This window comes from Trachemys scripta, chromosome 2 (assembly GCF_013100865.1).
Source record: "Trachemys scripta elegans isolate TJP31775 chromosome 2, CAS_Tse_1.0, whole genome shotgun sequence".
Taxonomy (NCBI): domain Eukaryota; kingdom Metazoa; phylum Chordata; order Testudines; family Emydidae; genus Trachemys; species Trachemys scripta.
In genome coordinates, this window is record NC_048299.1 from 78685921 (window position 1) to 78702200 (window position 16280).

General features: G+C 41.7%; 1 protein-coding gene across 1 annotated transcript in view; it reads right to left on the reverse strand.

The window, feature by feature from the left end:
• Positions 1 to 331, reverse strand: part of EXOSC7 (exosome component 7) — a 35608-nt gene extending 35277 nt beyond the window's left edge. The window contains exon 1 of the mRNA XM_034760979.1: positions 212 to 331. Coding sequence (XP_034616870.1) covers positions 212 to 268 — 57 coding nt within the window. The 5' untranslated portion in view covers positions 269 to 331. The remainder of the gene's footprint in view (positions 1 to 211) is intronic.
• Positions 332 to 16280: the final 15949 nt, after the last annotated feature.

The window sequence follows — 16280 nt, forward strand, 5'->3', positions numbered from 1 at the left end:
TTACAGGCTCTGCAGGCCCCCGGCTACAAGCTGGGGTGGGAGAGGAGGGGAACGGCAGAGGCTGACCGCCGGGTTGCTGCTGCAGCACCGCCCATTCCCCCTGCCCCGGAGCGTCTGCTCCCCTCGCTAACACCACCTGACCGCCCCCCGCCGGGAACCCTGTCCGCTCCCAACTCACACACCCGCCGGGCCCCGCCCCGCCGCCCGTTACCTGGATACCGTGCACGATGTAGACCTTCTCCGCCTCGCTCAGCACCACAGACGCCATGCTGCGCGCCGGGTTCCAAACACTACTCCGGCCGCCGCCCGGTGATTCCCTCACCAAAACGCGACGAAGCTAACTCCCGCGACATTTCCTTTCCCTCCTCCATCCGCACATACTTACGTCATCCGCGTTGTGAGGTTCGACGGGCGCGCGAGCACCGCCTCCCCTGCCCCCCGCCCTCTGTGGGTGACTCTGAGTCATGGGCTGGTTGGTGCGCGTGTTGCGGAGAGAGAGCGGCTGGGCTGGGCAGCTCCCAGCGTGTGACAACCCCGGGAGGGAGGGGCTGGGAATAGGGTGACCAGATGTCCTGATTTTATAGGGACAGTCCTGATTTTTGGGTCTTTTTCTTATATAGGTTCCTATTACCCCCCCCCCCCACACCTCCGTCCCGATTTTTCACATTTGCTGTCTGGTCACCCTAGCTGGGAAGAAATGTTCCCACCTGGGAATAGAGGTGCAGACGGGAGCCCCGGATCCCTTGATTGAACGTGCTACCTGTGTGCATGTGAGTTCTTGCGTGTGAGCCTGCAGGAGTGCTGCGCTGTGCGTGTCTTGGGCATCGTTTGCATGCATTGGGCCTGGATGTGCATTGTGCATCCTACGGGCAAGGTGTCACCTCAAAGGCACTTCTCTGTGGAGTTCCAAATCCGTTCTGTGTTATAAAGACATGGAAATAGATAAAAACTCTCAAGAAAGGACTGAAATGTTAACTGACAAAACACTGAGTGGTGGACTGAGTTCTGTGGTATGTCTGTCCTTGTTTTTTCCCATGGTTACACAGTGTCATGCAGTAAATTGCAAATCTTCAACAGATAGTGCATATAAAAACTATGTTAAATTGCACAGTCAAGCTGTCAAAAGTTAGGAAATGTCAGAGCTAAGGTTACCTGTGCAACTAGGGTTGCCAGCCCTCCAGGATTGTTCTAGAGTCTCCAGGAATTAAAGATTAATCTTTAATTAAAGATTATGTCATGTGATGAAACCTCCAGGAAAACAACCAAAATTGGCAACCCTATGTGCAATGTTAATTTGCCCTCTCTTGTGTGTCTGCATTATGACAGTCTTTAATTACACAACATACTATTTTCCCCAAAGGATGGAAAGTCCTCAATGAGTGTTTTAATATTTTGTTTTTTTCCTTATAATTCAGTGTGTGGCCCCATGCCTTATTTAATGCATGCCAGTCAATTTTATGTCCCTGCTCCAAAACAAGGGGTACCTGAGCTGAGCTTCTCAAATAACAGGTTGCCAGAATTTTTTAAGATGGGCAAAGTAACATATATTTCTTTAACTTTGTTTCTCTGGCATGTAAAATTCTGCCCCAAACAGTTAAAGTTTGACAAAGTTACAAGCAACTGAAAACAGGGTCAAATAATAGAAAGTGTCTGGCAGTGCTACCTGCCCAAACAATAAGTAGTGAGTCAATGAAAGTGATTATATTTCCAGCTATATTCTGTCATGTTTTGTACTAGAGCACTAGACACTCACAAGCCACTTGGCCTGGCCTAAGCTGTAAATACAAAAGTGCTGAGCACCTGCAACTCTCATTGCATACTCACCTATATATGTAGTGACTAGTGTGTACCTATATACACACTCATCTCCAGTATGTGAATACACAAGGTGGATGTAGCACACATCTTTATGTGCATGTTATGAAAAATGTGTGTGTAACATATAGACCAGGTGAGGTAATATCTTTTATTGGACCAACTTCTGTTGGTGAAAGAGAGAAGCTTTTGAGCTTACATACACATATGCTATTCTTTTTGTTATTGTTTTCCAGTATCACTGAAAGACCCCAAATCTGGGATCAGATCCCCACTGTGATCTGCACCAAAGAAACATCATAAGTCCTGTCCCAAACATTTTGCAGTTTAAATAAACAAAACAGAAGAAGATGGAAGAGGTTGTAACATATAAGCAGAACAATTAGGGTGACCAGATGTCAGGATTTTATAGGGACAGTCCTGATATTTGGTTTTTTTTCTTATACAGGTGTATATTACCCCCCACCCCCTGTCCCGATTTTTAACCCTTGCTATCTGGTCACCCTAAGAACAATCCAGGTATTGGGTGGGAAATGTCAGGTTATATATATACCATAAATGTAACGTGTGCACATATAGACGCGTATGCATCCTGCACCAGTGAGATCAGTGGCACCAGCAGCAAGCCCTGTGTGTGTGTGTGTGTGTGTGTGTGTGTGTGTGTGTGTGTGTGTGGATACAGCAGATGCTTAGCGAGTGAACAGAAACAGTTGTACGAAGCCAATGCATTGCAGTTCATTGCGTGCCAGGGCTTCCCTCAATAGCGGGACCACAGTACGTGCTTTGCTCAGTCAGTGTGGGAGGGACCAGGTCCCGAGGAGGAGATGACGCTGTGCCGAGGAAGTGAAGGGAGAGGGCGTGACACTTCTCCGCGCTGCTCACTTCCTGGTGTCTCTCCCTCCCAGTAGGACTAGGGGCAGCACGGGTAGCCACTGACGCCTCCTGCTGCAGTAGCAGCCCCGGGGCGTCGCGCGCTTGGCGTCCCGGGCTCGCGAGGCGAATGGAACGTTGCGTTGGGCAGCGGAACGTTGACCCGGGTGGCTGCGAGGTGCTGAGCTCGCGCTCGCTGAGCGGGGGTGGCGGCGGCAGCGGGCGGGCTGGACCAGCAGCAGCTGCGGGGACCGGCGGCGACGGCTTCTTATGCGGGTAGGTTGCTCCCTGCGGCTCGCGGTGGGTAGCCGGGCAGCGGGCGGACCTGCAGCGGCCGCACACACCTAGCCAGGGGCCGGCAGCAGCCGCACCCCCTCTGCAGGGAGATGCGGGCGGGCGAGCGACAGGCGGGTCAGGAAGCTCGAGGTGGAGCTTGGTATTGTCTCGTGCAAGGGTGAGCAGTGTGCTCCTGCAAGGTGAAGCCGGTGTCCCCAAGGGCAGGTGTGGCTCGTGCCGTGCAACGCCGGAGCTCCAGTGGGATCCCTGTCCGCTTGGCTTGGGAGATGTAGCTGCAAGGGGGTGGGGGGCTGAAGAAGTGAGTCAATGCACAGGCTGCTGGGGCGAAACAAATCTTGGGGAGTATATGGCTAAGGAGGATGCAAAACAAACAAGGTCTCCCCCAAGTGCTCCATGCACATCGAGGGTCCCTTTCTACCCGTAATGATAGTCTTTTTGGCGTATGTTTAGGGCATATAAAGAACTCCCACAGGCGGCCAGGAGCCTATTTCCACACTCTTTGGGGTCCTCAAACGTCTACTGAAGTCCTTGGAAATGTGGGGAAGTTGGGGTGTGTTCAAACAGCGCAGGATCAGGCCCCAACATATCATTTACTAGAGCTGTTTCTGCCAAGGGAACATGCATTTGGGTTCTGCACCAGTATAATATTTTCACATTGGCACTGTTTAAAAGGTAAATCCCATGCAGCAGCCCTGGAAGATCTCTTTTTAAATAGACTATTAACTATTTTTTAAAAGTTTATTTTACTTCATTTATGCCTTCAGCATCGCAGCACTGTTTGTGTTACTGAACAATGCTGTTCAAAACATTATATAAACGCATCCTTTAATGAGGTGCCATGGGATTTAAATTCTGCAGCCTCGACAGTTGGACAGTGTCCTGGCAACCTAGAATTGAATTAAAATAAAGAAGTTTGAATGCTGGTGAGATCTTTAACAAGTATTTGAACAGTTAAACATGCACTCGTCTGAAAAGTGCTTGGTACATCATTTGATGTTTAACTGGAGCTTATAACAGCATACTACTGTATAAAAGCTATGATCTCTAGCTTTATGTATAAGCCATTCTAAAACTATGATGCTATAAGACAGTGGCTCTCAACCTTTCCAGACTACTGTACCCCTTTTAGAGTGACCAGATGTCCCGATTTTATAGGGACAGTCCCAATTTTTTTTTTCTTATATAGGCTCCTATTACCTACTACCCCCGTCCCGATTTTTCACATTTGCTGTCTGGTCACCCTAACCCCTTTCAGGAGTCTGATTTGTCTTGTGTACCCCAAGTTTCACCTCACTTAAAAACTACTTGCTTACAAAATCAGACATAAAAATACAAAAGTGTCATAGCAGGCTATTACTGAAAAATTGCTTAATTTCTCATGTTTACAGTATAATTATAAAATAAATCAATTGGAATATAAATATTGTACTTACATTTCAGTGTAACATATATAGATTAGTATAAATAAGCTATTGTATGAAATTTTAGTTTATACTCACTTCACTAATACTTTTTATGTAGCCTCTGGTAAAACTAGGTAAATATTTAGGTGAGTTGAAGACCTCTGTGTAGCCCCAGGAGTATTTGTACCCCTGGTTGAGAGCCACTGCTATAAGGGGTCTGATAAATTAAAAAGGATAACAGATTTTTTTGTATGTTAATTAAAAGTAATTCCTATTGATTTATTTTTAATACTTTTAAATATTTCTAGCACTCTTTCAACATTATTATAGAATAATTTTTCCATAAATATATAAATTCAGTATTGTTCACTAGAATTCTTCAGTGTTTGAGAAAACCTAGGAATAGCAATCACAAATGCTCATCTTTCACCTGCAGTTGCTTTGAATCTGTTCCCAGAGAGCAGATCAGAATTCTGTTAGATTTTTCTTGGCTCCCAATCCAAATAAGAGCAAGTATCTTTTCAGACACACAAATGAGACTACTGCGCTGGACTTTCAAGGTGATGAAGATGCAAATAAGCCAGGGAGTGAGAGGCTTTCCCTCAAATTATGATGGCATATTGTTCCATTATGAGGGTAACATAGAAAGTGTGTTGATATTTTACAGCAAATGACTGCCCGTCTACAACAGGGGTGGGAAAACTTTTTGGCCCGAGGGCCACATCAGGGTTGCGCAACTGTATGGAGGGCCAGGTAGGGAAGGCTGTGCTTCCCCAAATAGCCTGGCCCCCGCCCCCTCCCTGCCCCCTGACTGTCCCCCTCAGAATCCCCAACCCATCCAACCCCCCTGCTCCCTGTCCCCTGACTGCCCCAACCCCTATCCAGACCCCCACCCCCTGACAGCCCCCCAGGACTCCCACCCCCTATCCAACCGCCCTCTGCTCCTCGTCACCTGACCACCCCCTCCCAGGACCCTCCGCCCCAACTGTCCCCCGGGATCCCACCCTCTTATCCAACCCCCCCGTTCCCTGTCCCCTGACTGCCATCTCGACCCCTATCCACACCCCCACCCCCTGACAGCCCCCAGGACTCCCACTCCCAACCCTCTCTGTTCCCCATCCCCTGACCGCCCCCCTTCCCCCAGAACCTCCGCCACATCCAACTGCCCTCTCCTCCCTGACTGCCCCCCAGGACCTCTGCTCCCTTACCCAACCCTCCCACCCCCTTACCAGCAGCAGGAGCTCACAGCCGTGACACTCAGCCAGAGCCAGTTGCGCTCCCCACACTGCCCAGCGGGAGCGGTGGGCCAGAGTGCAGCCTGCACGGCAGTGTGGCTGTGGGGAAGGGGACTAGGCTCCCTGGCCGGGAGCTCAGGGGCCGGGGAGGACAGTCCCGCGGGCCGTAGTTTGCCCACATCTGGTCTACAACAAGACAATCGGATCTTGAGGTAGTTTCAGTGAAAGTTATGTTTTTCAATGTTTAATGAAAAGCAACCAAAAAGGCTTATTTAAAATAAGATAATGACTGTCAAGGTTGAAACTTTTATGTAAAAGTGAAGCTACATGTTTGTTTTTGTCATTGCCTTTAAAAGTGCATTAAAGAGCCAGTCATACAAACACTAGTGCTGTTTGACTGTAGAATGTACTACCATGAGTAGTTCTTATTTCATCTATGGGACTGATCTAATAAGAAGCATTGCATTTGGACAAAACGTTCACAGAAATTTAGAGACAAGGACCCCAGAAGTTTGATGCAATTGCAGATCTTTTTTTGTCATAAAATAAACTTGATTTTTCTAAATAAATCAAAGGTTTTCAGCATATTAATTCTTACTAGAAATATTTTGCATCATTTTTCATAATAAAGGTTCTATTTCAATTTTTAGTTTTTATTTAAATGCTGCAGTTATAGATAAACTACACCTACCTATTTAAAAACTTGCTCAATAAGAGAAGTTTTCATGACAATATCTGTTTTATTAATCCAGCTGTAGGAATAGGGTTTAAGAGGGCAAATGCTTTTCACCAAGCATAAGAGTGCAGTGAATACAGAATTATTATGCTGCTCTCTCGTGGGTAGGAAGTTGTCAATTTCTCCCCTTTCCTATGGACTGTTCTCTTTACTCTGATTAGGTTAAGAGAAGAAACTGTGACTACAAATCTTAATAGGTTTCTGTACGAGAGATGTGGGAACTTGTCTTGTGATGACATTCTTGTTCCCTTGTTTGCATTTTTAATGACTAGTTTTTCTTAGGGCAATTCACTTAAAACGTTGCATTGGTGTAGCTGTGCCGCTGTAGCGCTTAAGTGAAGACAGTCCTATGCCAATCAGCGCAGTTAATTCACCTCTCCGAGAGGCAATAGCTATGTCGATGGGAGAAGCTCTCCCGTTGACGTAGCACTGCCTACACAGGAGGTTAAGATCGGTATAACTACATGCTCATTGGGTTATATGACATAGTTATACCGACATAGGTCTGTAGTGTACACTTGGCCTTAGTGTAACAAGAATCTTAGTATAATATCTCGGAATGCTACTTTCCTGCCCTTAGTTGTGAAAGAGGTATAGTGATACTAGATCACATCTTACTTGAAAAATTTGCTCTACAAGCTGACCAGGTAAAGTAGTCCAGATGTGACTAACAGTAGCTAGTGGATCCTCTTTGTTCTATGCTCTAGATCAGGCTAATCTCAAATTTAAGGTCATTTTAGAGAAGATTAGAAATTAAAACTATCCTAATTGTAGTTGAATATACTCCAGGGTGCATGAACTCAAGGAACAGAAGGTTGCTTGCAGTCTCATTGATATTGCAGTGCAGTAAGTTTTATCAGTGACCCCTTATATATCATCCACTAGGTCAGTGGTTCTCAACTAGGGGTACGCAGAGGTCTTCCGGGGGTACTCAACTCATCTAGATATTTGCCTAGTTTTACAACATGCTACATAAAAAGCACTAGCGAAGTCAGTACAAACTAAAATTTCATACCGACAATGACTTGTTTATACTGTTCTATATACTATACACTGAAATGTAAGTACAATATTTATATTCCAGTTGGTTTATTGTATAATTATATAGTAGAAATGAGAATAAGCAATTTTTCAGTACTACTGTGCTGTGTCACTTTTGTATTTTTGTATGATTTTGTAAGTAAGTTTTTAAGTGAGGTGAAAGTTGGGGCTACACAAGACAGATTGGACTCCTGAAAGGGGTGCAGTTGTCTGGAAAGGTTGAGAACCACTGCAGTAGATAACTAGTCAGAATACTTGCTACCACAGGCTTTGGGGTAGCCGAAGTCTCTAGAAAATCCTTAGCATATAGCTGTTTTGAGGAGTAGACTAGAGACACAAAAGATTGTGTTAATGCTCCATTCAGATGAATGGAGGAATGTTGAATGGGGTGCTGTGGGGCACTTGTCAGTATTTTCATCAGTGACTGGGATGATGATGATATGCCGAGTATGATAGTCAGTCTTGCAGATAGTGCTAAGCTGAGGGGATGAGGTTTAAATGCAGTACAGTCTTCAGAAATAAAACAAATGGGCTGAAATCAGTACACTGAGATTCTGTAAAGGTAAGATAAAGAAGTGCACATAAAGAAGGGATATTCAAATGCGCAAATATAAAATGAAGAAATAATGGGAAGGTAGTAGTACAGTGCCAGAGAGAGGAAGATCAAGGTGTTATAATGTGTGATAAATCAAGAGAGCTAGCAATGTGACGCTTTTGCAAAAAAACCCACCCCGGCTGTGATAGTCATGTTGCTAAAGTGCAATATAACATGCAGAGAAACTACCTTTGTGTACTCCATATTGGTTAAACCTCAATTGGAGTATTGTGTTCACATTTGGGCACTATATTTTAAAGGATGATGTTAGAGGATAGCAACAAAAATTATTAAGCTATACAAATATGTAAAGGAACATTAAAATTAGCACAGGGATTAATTATTCTTGGGAGTTAGTCTCAGCAAACAAATACTAGGCTTAAACTGCAGTAAAGAAATTCTAGGTTAGAGATGATGTTTTAAAATTAATTTGGGGGTTAATCTGTAGCATTTACCTTACAACTTCAAGGATATCAGATTTTTCTATGTTTTCTAGTGGGAAAGTAGATTCTCACAGTCCAACCTGATATAATGAAACAGGCCCCCCTGCTGTGAAATAATAATTTTCACAGCAGCTTCATTCTTTGAATAGAAATGAAATAGTGAAAGGTTATTTCTAAAAACTGTTTAGAGATTAATTTTTTTAAAATGTGCATGATGTATCTATTTTACGTACTTATATGGCTCCCATGACTTAGTATATGAGTGTCTTTAATATACTTATCCTCACAACATCCCTGTGAGGTAAATTTTATTTCCGTTTTACAGACGGGGAAATTGAGGCCTGGAGACACTAAGTGACTTTTCCAGCTTCACACAGGAAGTTTGTGGCAGACTAGGGAATTGAGCCCAGGTCTTCCAAGTCCCAGGTTAGAGCCCTAACTGCTGTATCATTTTCTCTCTGTTCCAGTCTTCTAACTCAGAATGCCCTTTCTGCCTTAACACACCTTGTCTTGGACACTATTGCAAATTATAGTTGTAAGTTCCAGCTTCTTATTTACGATCAACACTAAACATTTACTACTGTGGTTCTCTGGGTAACACGCTCCTTACAGCAGTATGTTTCCCAAAATGGAGATTGAAAACCTTATTCATCACATAAGCAGGCTTTTTCATGATGACTGTACCTTTGGCGGCTGCGGCGGAGTGGAGGGATATTGTGACTTACACTGGTGTGAGGTCTGGAATTTGCTAGTTTAAGACCTGGGCCAGCATCAAAATAGCAAAGCTGGTCTAAAAGACCAGTGATATTTATCCTGTCCAACATCTTGTAAAGCTTTATAGTTAGTAGCAGAAAGCATGATGTCCCCATTCACTGTTTTGGTCATCAGCTCCTTTGTGTTTATATTTCCAGGATTTATACCTCTCTCTTTATGCAGCTTGAGTAGCTGATGTTTCTTTAGCCCTTTCTAAGCCCACAAGATCTTAAGAAACAAGAAAACTTCTGCCCTCCTTGTTCCGGTGGCAGTTAAAATGCGGTGTGTGTAGGATTTCTTTTTCTTAAATGCTACTGAATGTTCTGAAACTGCCGTAGATCTGTTCAGGTGCTTAATCAAATGCCTATTGTCGTCAATGAGCTTTGGATCAGGCCCTTAGGTTTTTTTTTTTATGTCCAGTCTCCTGCAACTAGACATGGTTTACCTGATCCAATGCATCCTTACATTAGACAGGTAGCCCAGCACTGACTTCACCTTTCTTTGTTAGCTTCTTCCTGAACAAAGCAAGGTGGAAATGCCCTTAACAGATGGTGATGTGGTTAGTGCTTTAAACAATGCCAAATGCCATACATTGATTCTTTCTGCAAAATAACTTCTAATGCAAGGTAAACTCATACAGAAATTATATAGATTTCAAACAAAAACTGTTACCATCTGCTCTGAGAAATAGTGTACCACAAACAAAGCTCTTTGTTACTTAGGACAGAAAATATTCATATCTCTATGTTTGAGAAACCATGGGCCTCATTCTCCTTTCACTTACACTGATGTAACTCCATTGTCTAGTGGAGTTACTGTTTATTTACACTGTGTAAATGAGAGGAGAATCGGGCTCTGTGTCTCGTAAACAACCGTATCTCCTCATTGCCTTTTAGATACAGCCCTGTCTGCAGCTGTCAGAACAGAGTCTCCAGACCTGATTTTCAGCCTCACAGACAAACCAGGCCTGCCTTTGAAGCTGGCTGATTTCTACCTCCCCCTACTCCTCAGGGAAAAGTTCCCTTTACATATTCATATCCTTGCTCAACTGCTTCCTTCAGAAATATACAACTCCAATTAAACCTCCACCCAAAACCAGATGCTTCAAATCAAAGAAATAAAACTCTGGCCTCTGATGTATTGGCTAAGAAGAGTTGAGTTTTCGTAAAGCTGTTAGCTATAGCTCCATATAAACTACAAAAATACCCACATGAACACAGTTTTGTTAACCATGGGTATGACCCAGTGATGTTATATTGACTCCAAGAGCGGTTGCAGCTGTAAGAAGAATATCATGTGACTCATAATAAAATCATGGGAGTTTGCAGCACGTTGTTTGAACCTTGATAGGTACCGAAGCTAAATTAGTGTTCCTTAACGTGGTTATAATGTTTTTCTGCCCAGAAAAATTGTTTTTATGACAGACTCTTAAAGAAAACCTCAAACTGTTGTCCTACCATCGGTGCAGCTCTGCTAGTGCTAGCAATTATGGGAATGCTAGTGTAGCCAGAACAACTTTTTCCTATGTGTCATCTGATCTTGCTTCCAGCAAGTTGAAATCAAAGTGTTAAAAATACCTATGTCCAGACTGTACTACTGCTTCCATATTGCTGGCACTAGAGAAGCACCTAGGGGCTAGACCAAATGTGGCTGAACTGCTAAAAATTCTCAGTGTAAACTAGGGCAATGAGTTCCCCTCCTGTTGATCAACTAGAACACTTTAGTCTTAACAGAAGCAAACAGAAAACATTAAAGTTTTCTGTCTCTTTATAATTATCCCACAGATCCCTTGGTAGAATTAATTTGGGCAAATTTTGGCAGGCACATCTTAGATACGGAGAAGATTTATGTTGCATAAAACTGGTGCAGCAAGATCACCCTTTCACAGTTACAGGTACGCAAATAAACCTCCTTACCAGTTTCTATCACAGTAGAGACCCTTATTTGAAAAGATTCATTTAGTTTTCATAGGTATAATCACTGAAGCTTTCAGCTGAAATGGTAAATTAAGATTCCTAAATAGTTGTTGTTTCCACTATATTTAAAAACATATATTTTTGCTCTTTTATGACATTTTTATTGAGACTGTCTAAGTTATTTAAAGCCGTATACTTCCTGTCTAGAACACCCTTAGCTGCTGGGGATGTGAGATAAATGATAATGCATTTAATCCCTTTGGTTACTGAAAAAGTATTACTTCAGTACCACATCTGGCAGTTCTTTAAATAGTGTCAATGAATTGGTATAGCTTCTATGAAACTCGCACAACCACAGTGTCTCTTAAATATTTTTAATTAAAAAAAACTGAAGTGAAAGGAAATGATACAATTATACCAGAGATCATGTTTATATTTTTAAGTATAACCTAGATTTGCAAATCTTTCAAGAAGTCAGATTCTTTTTCTGTCTCTGTCTCTCTCTGGGTCATGTTATGCATGAGGTCAGATTAGGTGACCATAAATTCCAAGGCAAGATGGGAACGTTCTGATTCTTTAATTTCAGAAAGTGTATATGTACTTCAGAAAGTTAAATGTTGGCAGATTTCAAGTAGTGACAGTGGTAATATTATCTAGCAATTAAGGCCCTGACCTTGAAGAATTTACTCACGTGCTTAACGTTATTACCATGAGTAGTCCCACTGAAATCAATGGAATTAATACTTGGTAGTAAAATTAAGCATGGACCTATTTTGCAGAATCAGAGTCTAAGGGAGTTCACAGCTATTCACAGGATCAGACCAAGTCAATGAGGATCCTTTCAGTTAAAATGCACATCCTGTGTAATGCAGGTTGATATTGGGATCCAGCCTTGAGTTTTCAGATCAGCAGATGCATTAATTTCTCACCTAGACAATAAATGAAGTTTCTTTGACAACATGATTTGTTAAGTCCTAAATATTTCTGTATTTCTGACTACTTTTTCTTTAACACCCATGTCGAGTATCTGAGATGCTGGACAGGTTTTAACAATTAAACTGAAAACTAGGCACAGCATACATTCTGTCTCTAGAAACTCAGCAATTTGACTTTTGATGAACACACAGTCCCTCTCTCCTCTGTATTAGGATGGAAAAATGCACTCTTCCATTAATTTTTTTTTTCAGTATCTTCCAAATAGACGAGTAATCCTAATATTTAGAAGTAGATGCAGAAAGTTAACCACTTGTAGAGACTATTAAATGCAAGGTGGAAGGGACTGTTAAAATCTCTTTGCTGAAAGGTGGATTTTTATATTGAAGGATGGCAATGGCTCTTTAGGAGCACTTATGGTTTGTGTACATATGTATTTTGGCATCCTGTAAAAATTTTTTGACTTGTCTCTGGATTTAAAAACACACCTGACATGTTAGACTTTGAAAAGCGGCTACTGTACACATGCAATAACTTTTTGAAAATATTAAGTCATTAAACCAAATTGATTGCTCTCTTGCCAAGATTTTCTTATCTCAATTTTTAGCTAATATTAAAAAAAACTTGAGTCAATAAAATACTCTCTTGTTTTTTGTAAAAAATCACTGACGTTAAAATCTTAAAATTAGAGCTGTCAAGCAATTAAAAAAATTAATCGCAATTAATCGCACTGTTAACCAGTAATAGAATACCATTTATTTAAATATTTATGGATGTTATCAATATATTTGAAAATGTAGAATTCAATTACCATACAGAACATAAAGTGTACAGTGCTCACTTTATATTTATTTTTGATTACAACTATTTGCACTGTAAAAAAACACACACAAAAGAAATAGTATTTTTCAGTTCACCTAATACAAGTACACCTCTACCCCGATATAATGCTGTCCTTGGGAGCCAAAAAATCTTACCACGTTATAGGTGAAACCGCGTTATAACGAACTTGCTTTGATCCGCCAGAACGCGCAGCCCCGCCCCCCCGGAGCGCTGCTTTACTGCGTTATATCCGAATTCGTGTTATATCGGGTCGTGTTATATCGGGGTAGAGGTGTACTGTAGTGTAATCTCTTTATCATGAAAGTTGAATTTACAAATGTAGGATTATGTACAAAAACTGCATTCAAAAATAAAACAATGTAAAATTTTAGAGTCTGCAAGTGCACCCAATCCTACTTCTTGTTCAGCCAATCGCTCAGACAAACAAATTTGTTTACATATGCAGGAGATAATGCTGCCTGCTTCTTGTTTACAATGTCACCTGAAAGTGAGAACAGGCATTCTCATGGCACTATTATAGCCGGCGTCACAAGATATTTAAGTGCCAGATGTGCTAAAGATTCATATATCCCTTCATGCTTCAACCACCTTTCCAGGGGACATGGTCCAAGCTGATGACTGGTTCTCCTCGATAACAATTCACAGCAGTGCAGACCGATACATGTTCATTTTCATTATCTGAGTCAGATGCCACCAGCAGAAGGTTGATTTTCTTTTTTGGTGGTTCGGGTTCTGCAGTTTCCGCGTCGGAGTGTTGCTCTTTTAAGACTTTTGAAAGCATGCTCCACACCTCATGCCTCTCAGATTTTGGAAGGCACTTCAGATTCTTAAGCTTTGAGTCCAGTCCTGTGGCTATCTTTAGAAATCTCACATTGGTACCTTCTTTGCGTTTTGTGAAATCTGCAGTGTGTGGGTTTTTAAAATGAACATGTGCTGGGTCATCATCCGAGATGGCTATAACATGAAATATATGGCAGAATGTGGGTAAAACAGAGCAGGGGACGTACAATTTCCCCCCGAGGAGTTCAGTCAAAAATTTAATTAATGCATTATTTTTTTAACGAGCGTCATCAGCATGGAAGCATGTCCTCTGGAGTGGTGGCCGAAGCATGAAGGGGCATACAAATGTTTAGCATATCTAGCACATAAATACCTTACAAATCCAGCTACAAAAATGCCATGCAAAAATGCCTGTTCTCACTTTCTGGTGACATTGTAAATAAGAAGAGGGCAGCATTATCTCCTGTAAATGTAAACAAACTTGTTTGTCTTAGCAGTTGGCTAAACAACAAGTAGGACTGGGTGAACTTGTAGGCTCTGAAGTTTTACATTGTTTTGGTTTTGAGTACAGTTATGTAACAAAAAATAATCCACATTTGTAAATTGCACTGTCACAACAAAGAGATTGCACTACAGTACTTGTATGAGGTGAATTGAAAGATCCTATTTCTATTGTTTATTATTTTTACAGTGCAAATATTTGTAATAAAAAAGAATATACACTGATTTAAATTACAACACAGAATACAATGTATATGAAAATGTAGAAGAGCATCCAAAATATTTAATACATTTCAATTGGTATTCTATTGTTTAACAGTGCAATTAAAACTGTGATTAATCGTAATTAATTTTTTTTTAGTTAACTGCGATTAATCGACAACCCTTCTTAAAATATATATTTCCAGACTAAGATACTGACTTTTAATAGGAAACTGTAATATAGATCCTTTTTAAAAGGGCGATAAAATCCTAGAAATAGTGGTTTATAATGGAAGCCAGATAAACGTGCTGTAGTTCAGAATCTACCAGATACCTTAGCAGTTGTTTTGATATTGTTTTATCTGCACTAGAATACACGTTCTTTATGGGGGGAAAAAGGACTCCATTCTATTGAGGAATTTATTCCTACTCAAGGGTTTGTTAGTGACAGTCATCCTCACCAGATGGTCAATGTTGTCAATATGCACCAAACATAGCAATCATGTATACAACGGACCTCACTAAATTTTGGCAAAAGTGACCCATTTCAACAAAGTGTGAGGAAAAATCATTTTCTTCTGAATGTTAGAAATCTCCCAATGTAGCTTTCTGTAGGAAGATTTTTCCAGTTTGATATTGAAGAAGAAGGTATAAATACAGAAAAGAAAAGATTCGGAAATTGTAACAAATGGTCTAGGGAAAAAATTGCCTACCACATAGAATGTATTTGTGTTGCTATGGCTGAATGTGTTTTGCTTGTTAATACGATGTGTTCAGTTACACATAATTTATAGGGCAACGTATATGATCATCAGTCTTTTGGATGAGATGTGAAACTGGGGAGCTGTTCTCTTGTGGTAATTAAAAATCTCATGCATTTTTATGTAAGTGTTGTTAAAGCTGTTAACATTGGAACATGGTCAGATTTCAGTTTGAGTAAGAAAGTTCTACAGAGTTAAATTCCCCTGCTGTTTCAGTTGGATATGATCCTCACTTCCTATTTTATTATTATTAATCATTTTCATTATGGTAGTGCATAAAGACCAACTGCATTGGGCCCCATTGTGCTAGGTACTGTACAGACACGGAGTACCGTAGTAGACAGCCCCTGCTCTGAAGAGCTTACAATCTAAACAGACAAGACAAGCACTGTGTGAAGGAAATGGGTGTTAACATGAAAGCAGAATGAACAATGTGATGGTAGCTAACATCTTTTGGGGAAATGTTTAAAAAATTTTTTTTGGGGGGGGGGGTTTAGTTAGGAGGGAATAACATAAATGGAAAGGAAAAAGGGGAGAGGGGACATCAAGGGGGTGAAGGGGATAAGAGGAGCAGGTGGTGGAGTAAAGCTTAAGGTGAAGAGACAGTGAAGGAGAGGGCTGGATCAAACAGCCAATCAGCAAACGGCAGAGAAAGTCCAGTCAGAACTACTATACAAAGTTCTCTGAATGCCCAAACATTTGGCTGCTGCTCCAGCTGGAGTCTCTGGCTGCTTTTTCTCTGCAGGTTTTCCCCAAGACCAGGTGTGGAGGGGAGGCACCACCTGGGCAGTAGTTTCCTCAGAGTGTGGCGGAATCTCACAGTTGTGCATCTGAGGGGATGCTAAGGGGAGGAGCAGCCCTGGCTGGGCCCATTTAACCCACTTCTCTCCCAGTGCTGCAGTCCCTGCTTCTGCAGCTGCTCCTACCAGCTCCTACCTAACTGCTGTGCTGTGTTTTGTTAAATAGTTGAAGCATTCCTCCCCAGCAGTGGATGCATTGCAGGGGTGGGTTAAGGGATTCCTATGTATAATTTATAAGTCTTCTGATAAAGTTTGAAAAGTCTTGGGCTCCTTCTGGACAAGAAGTTCTCTATAAACGTTAGATTATTTCTAAAACACAGTTTTATATTTATTGACTTTCTTTTTGGTTTTCAACTC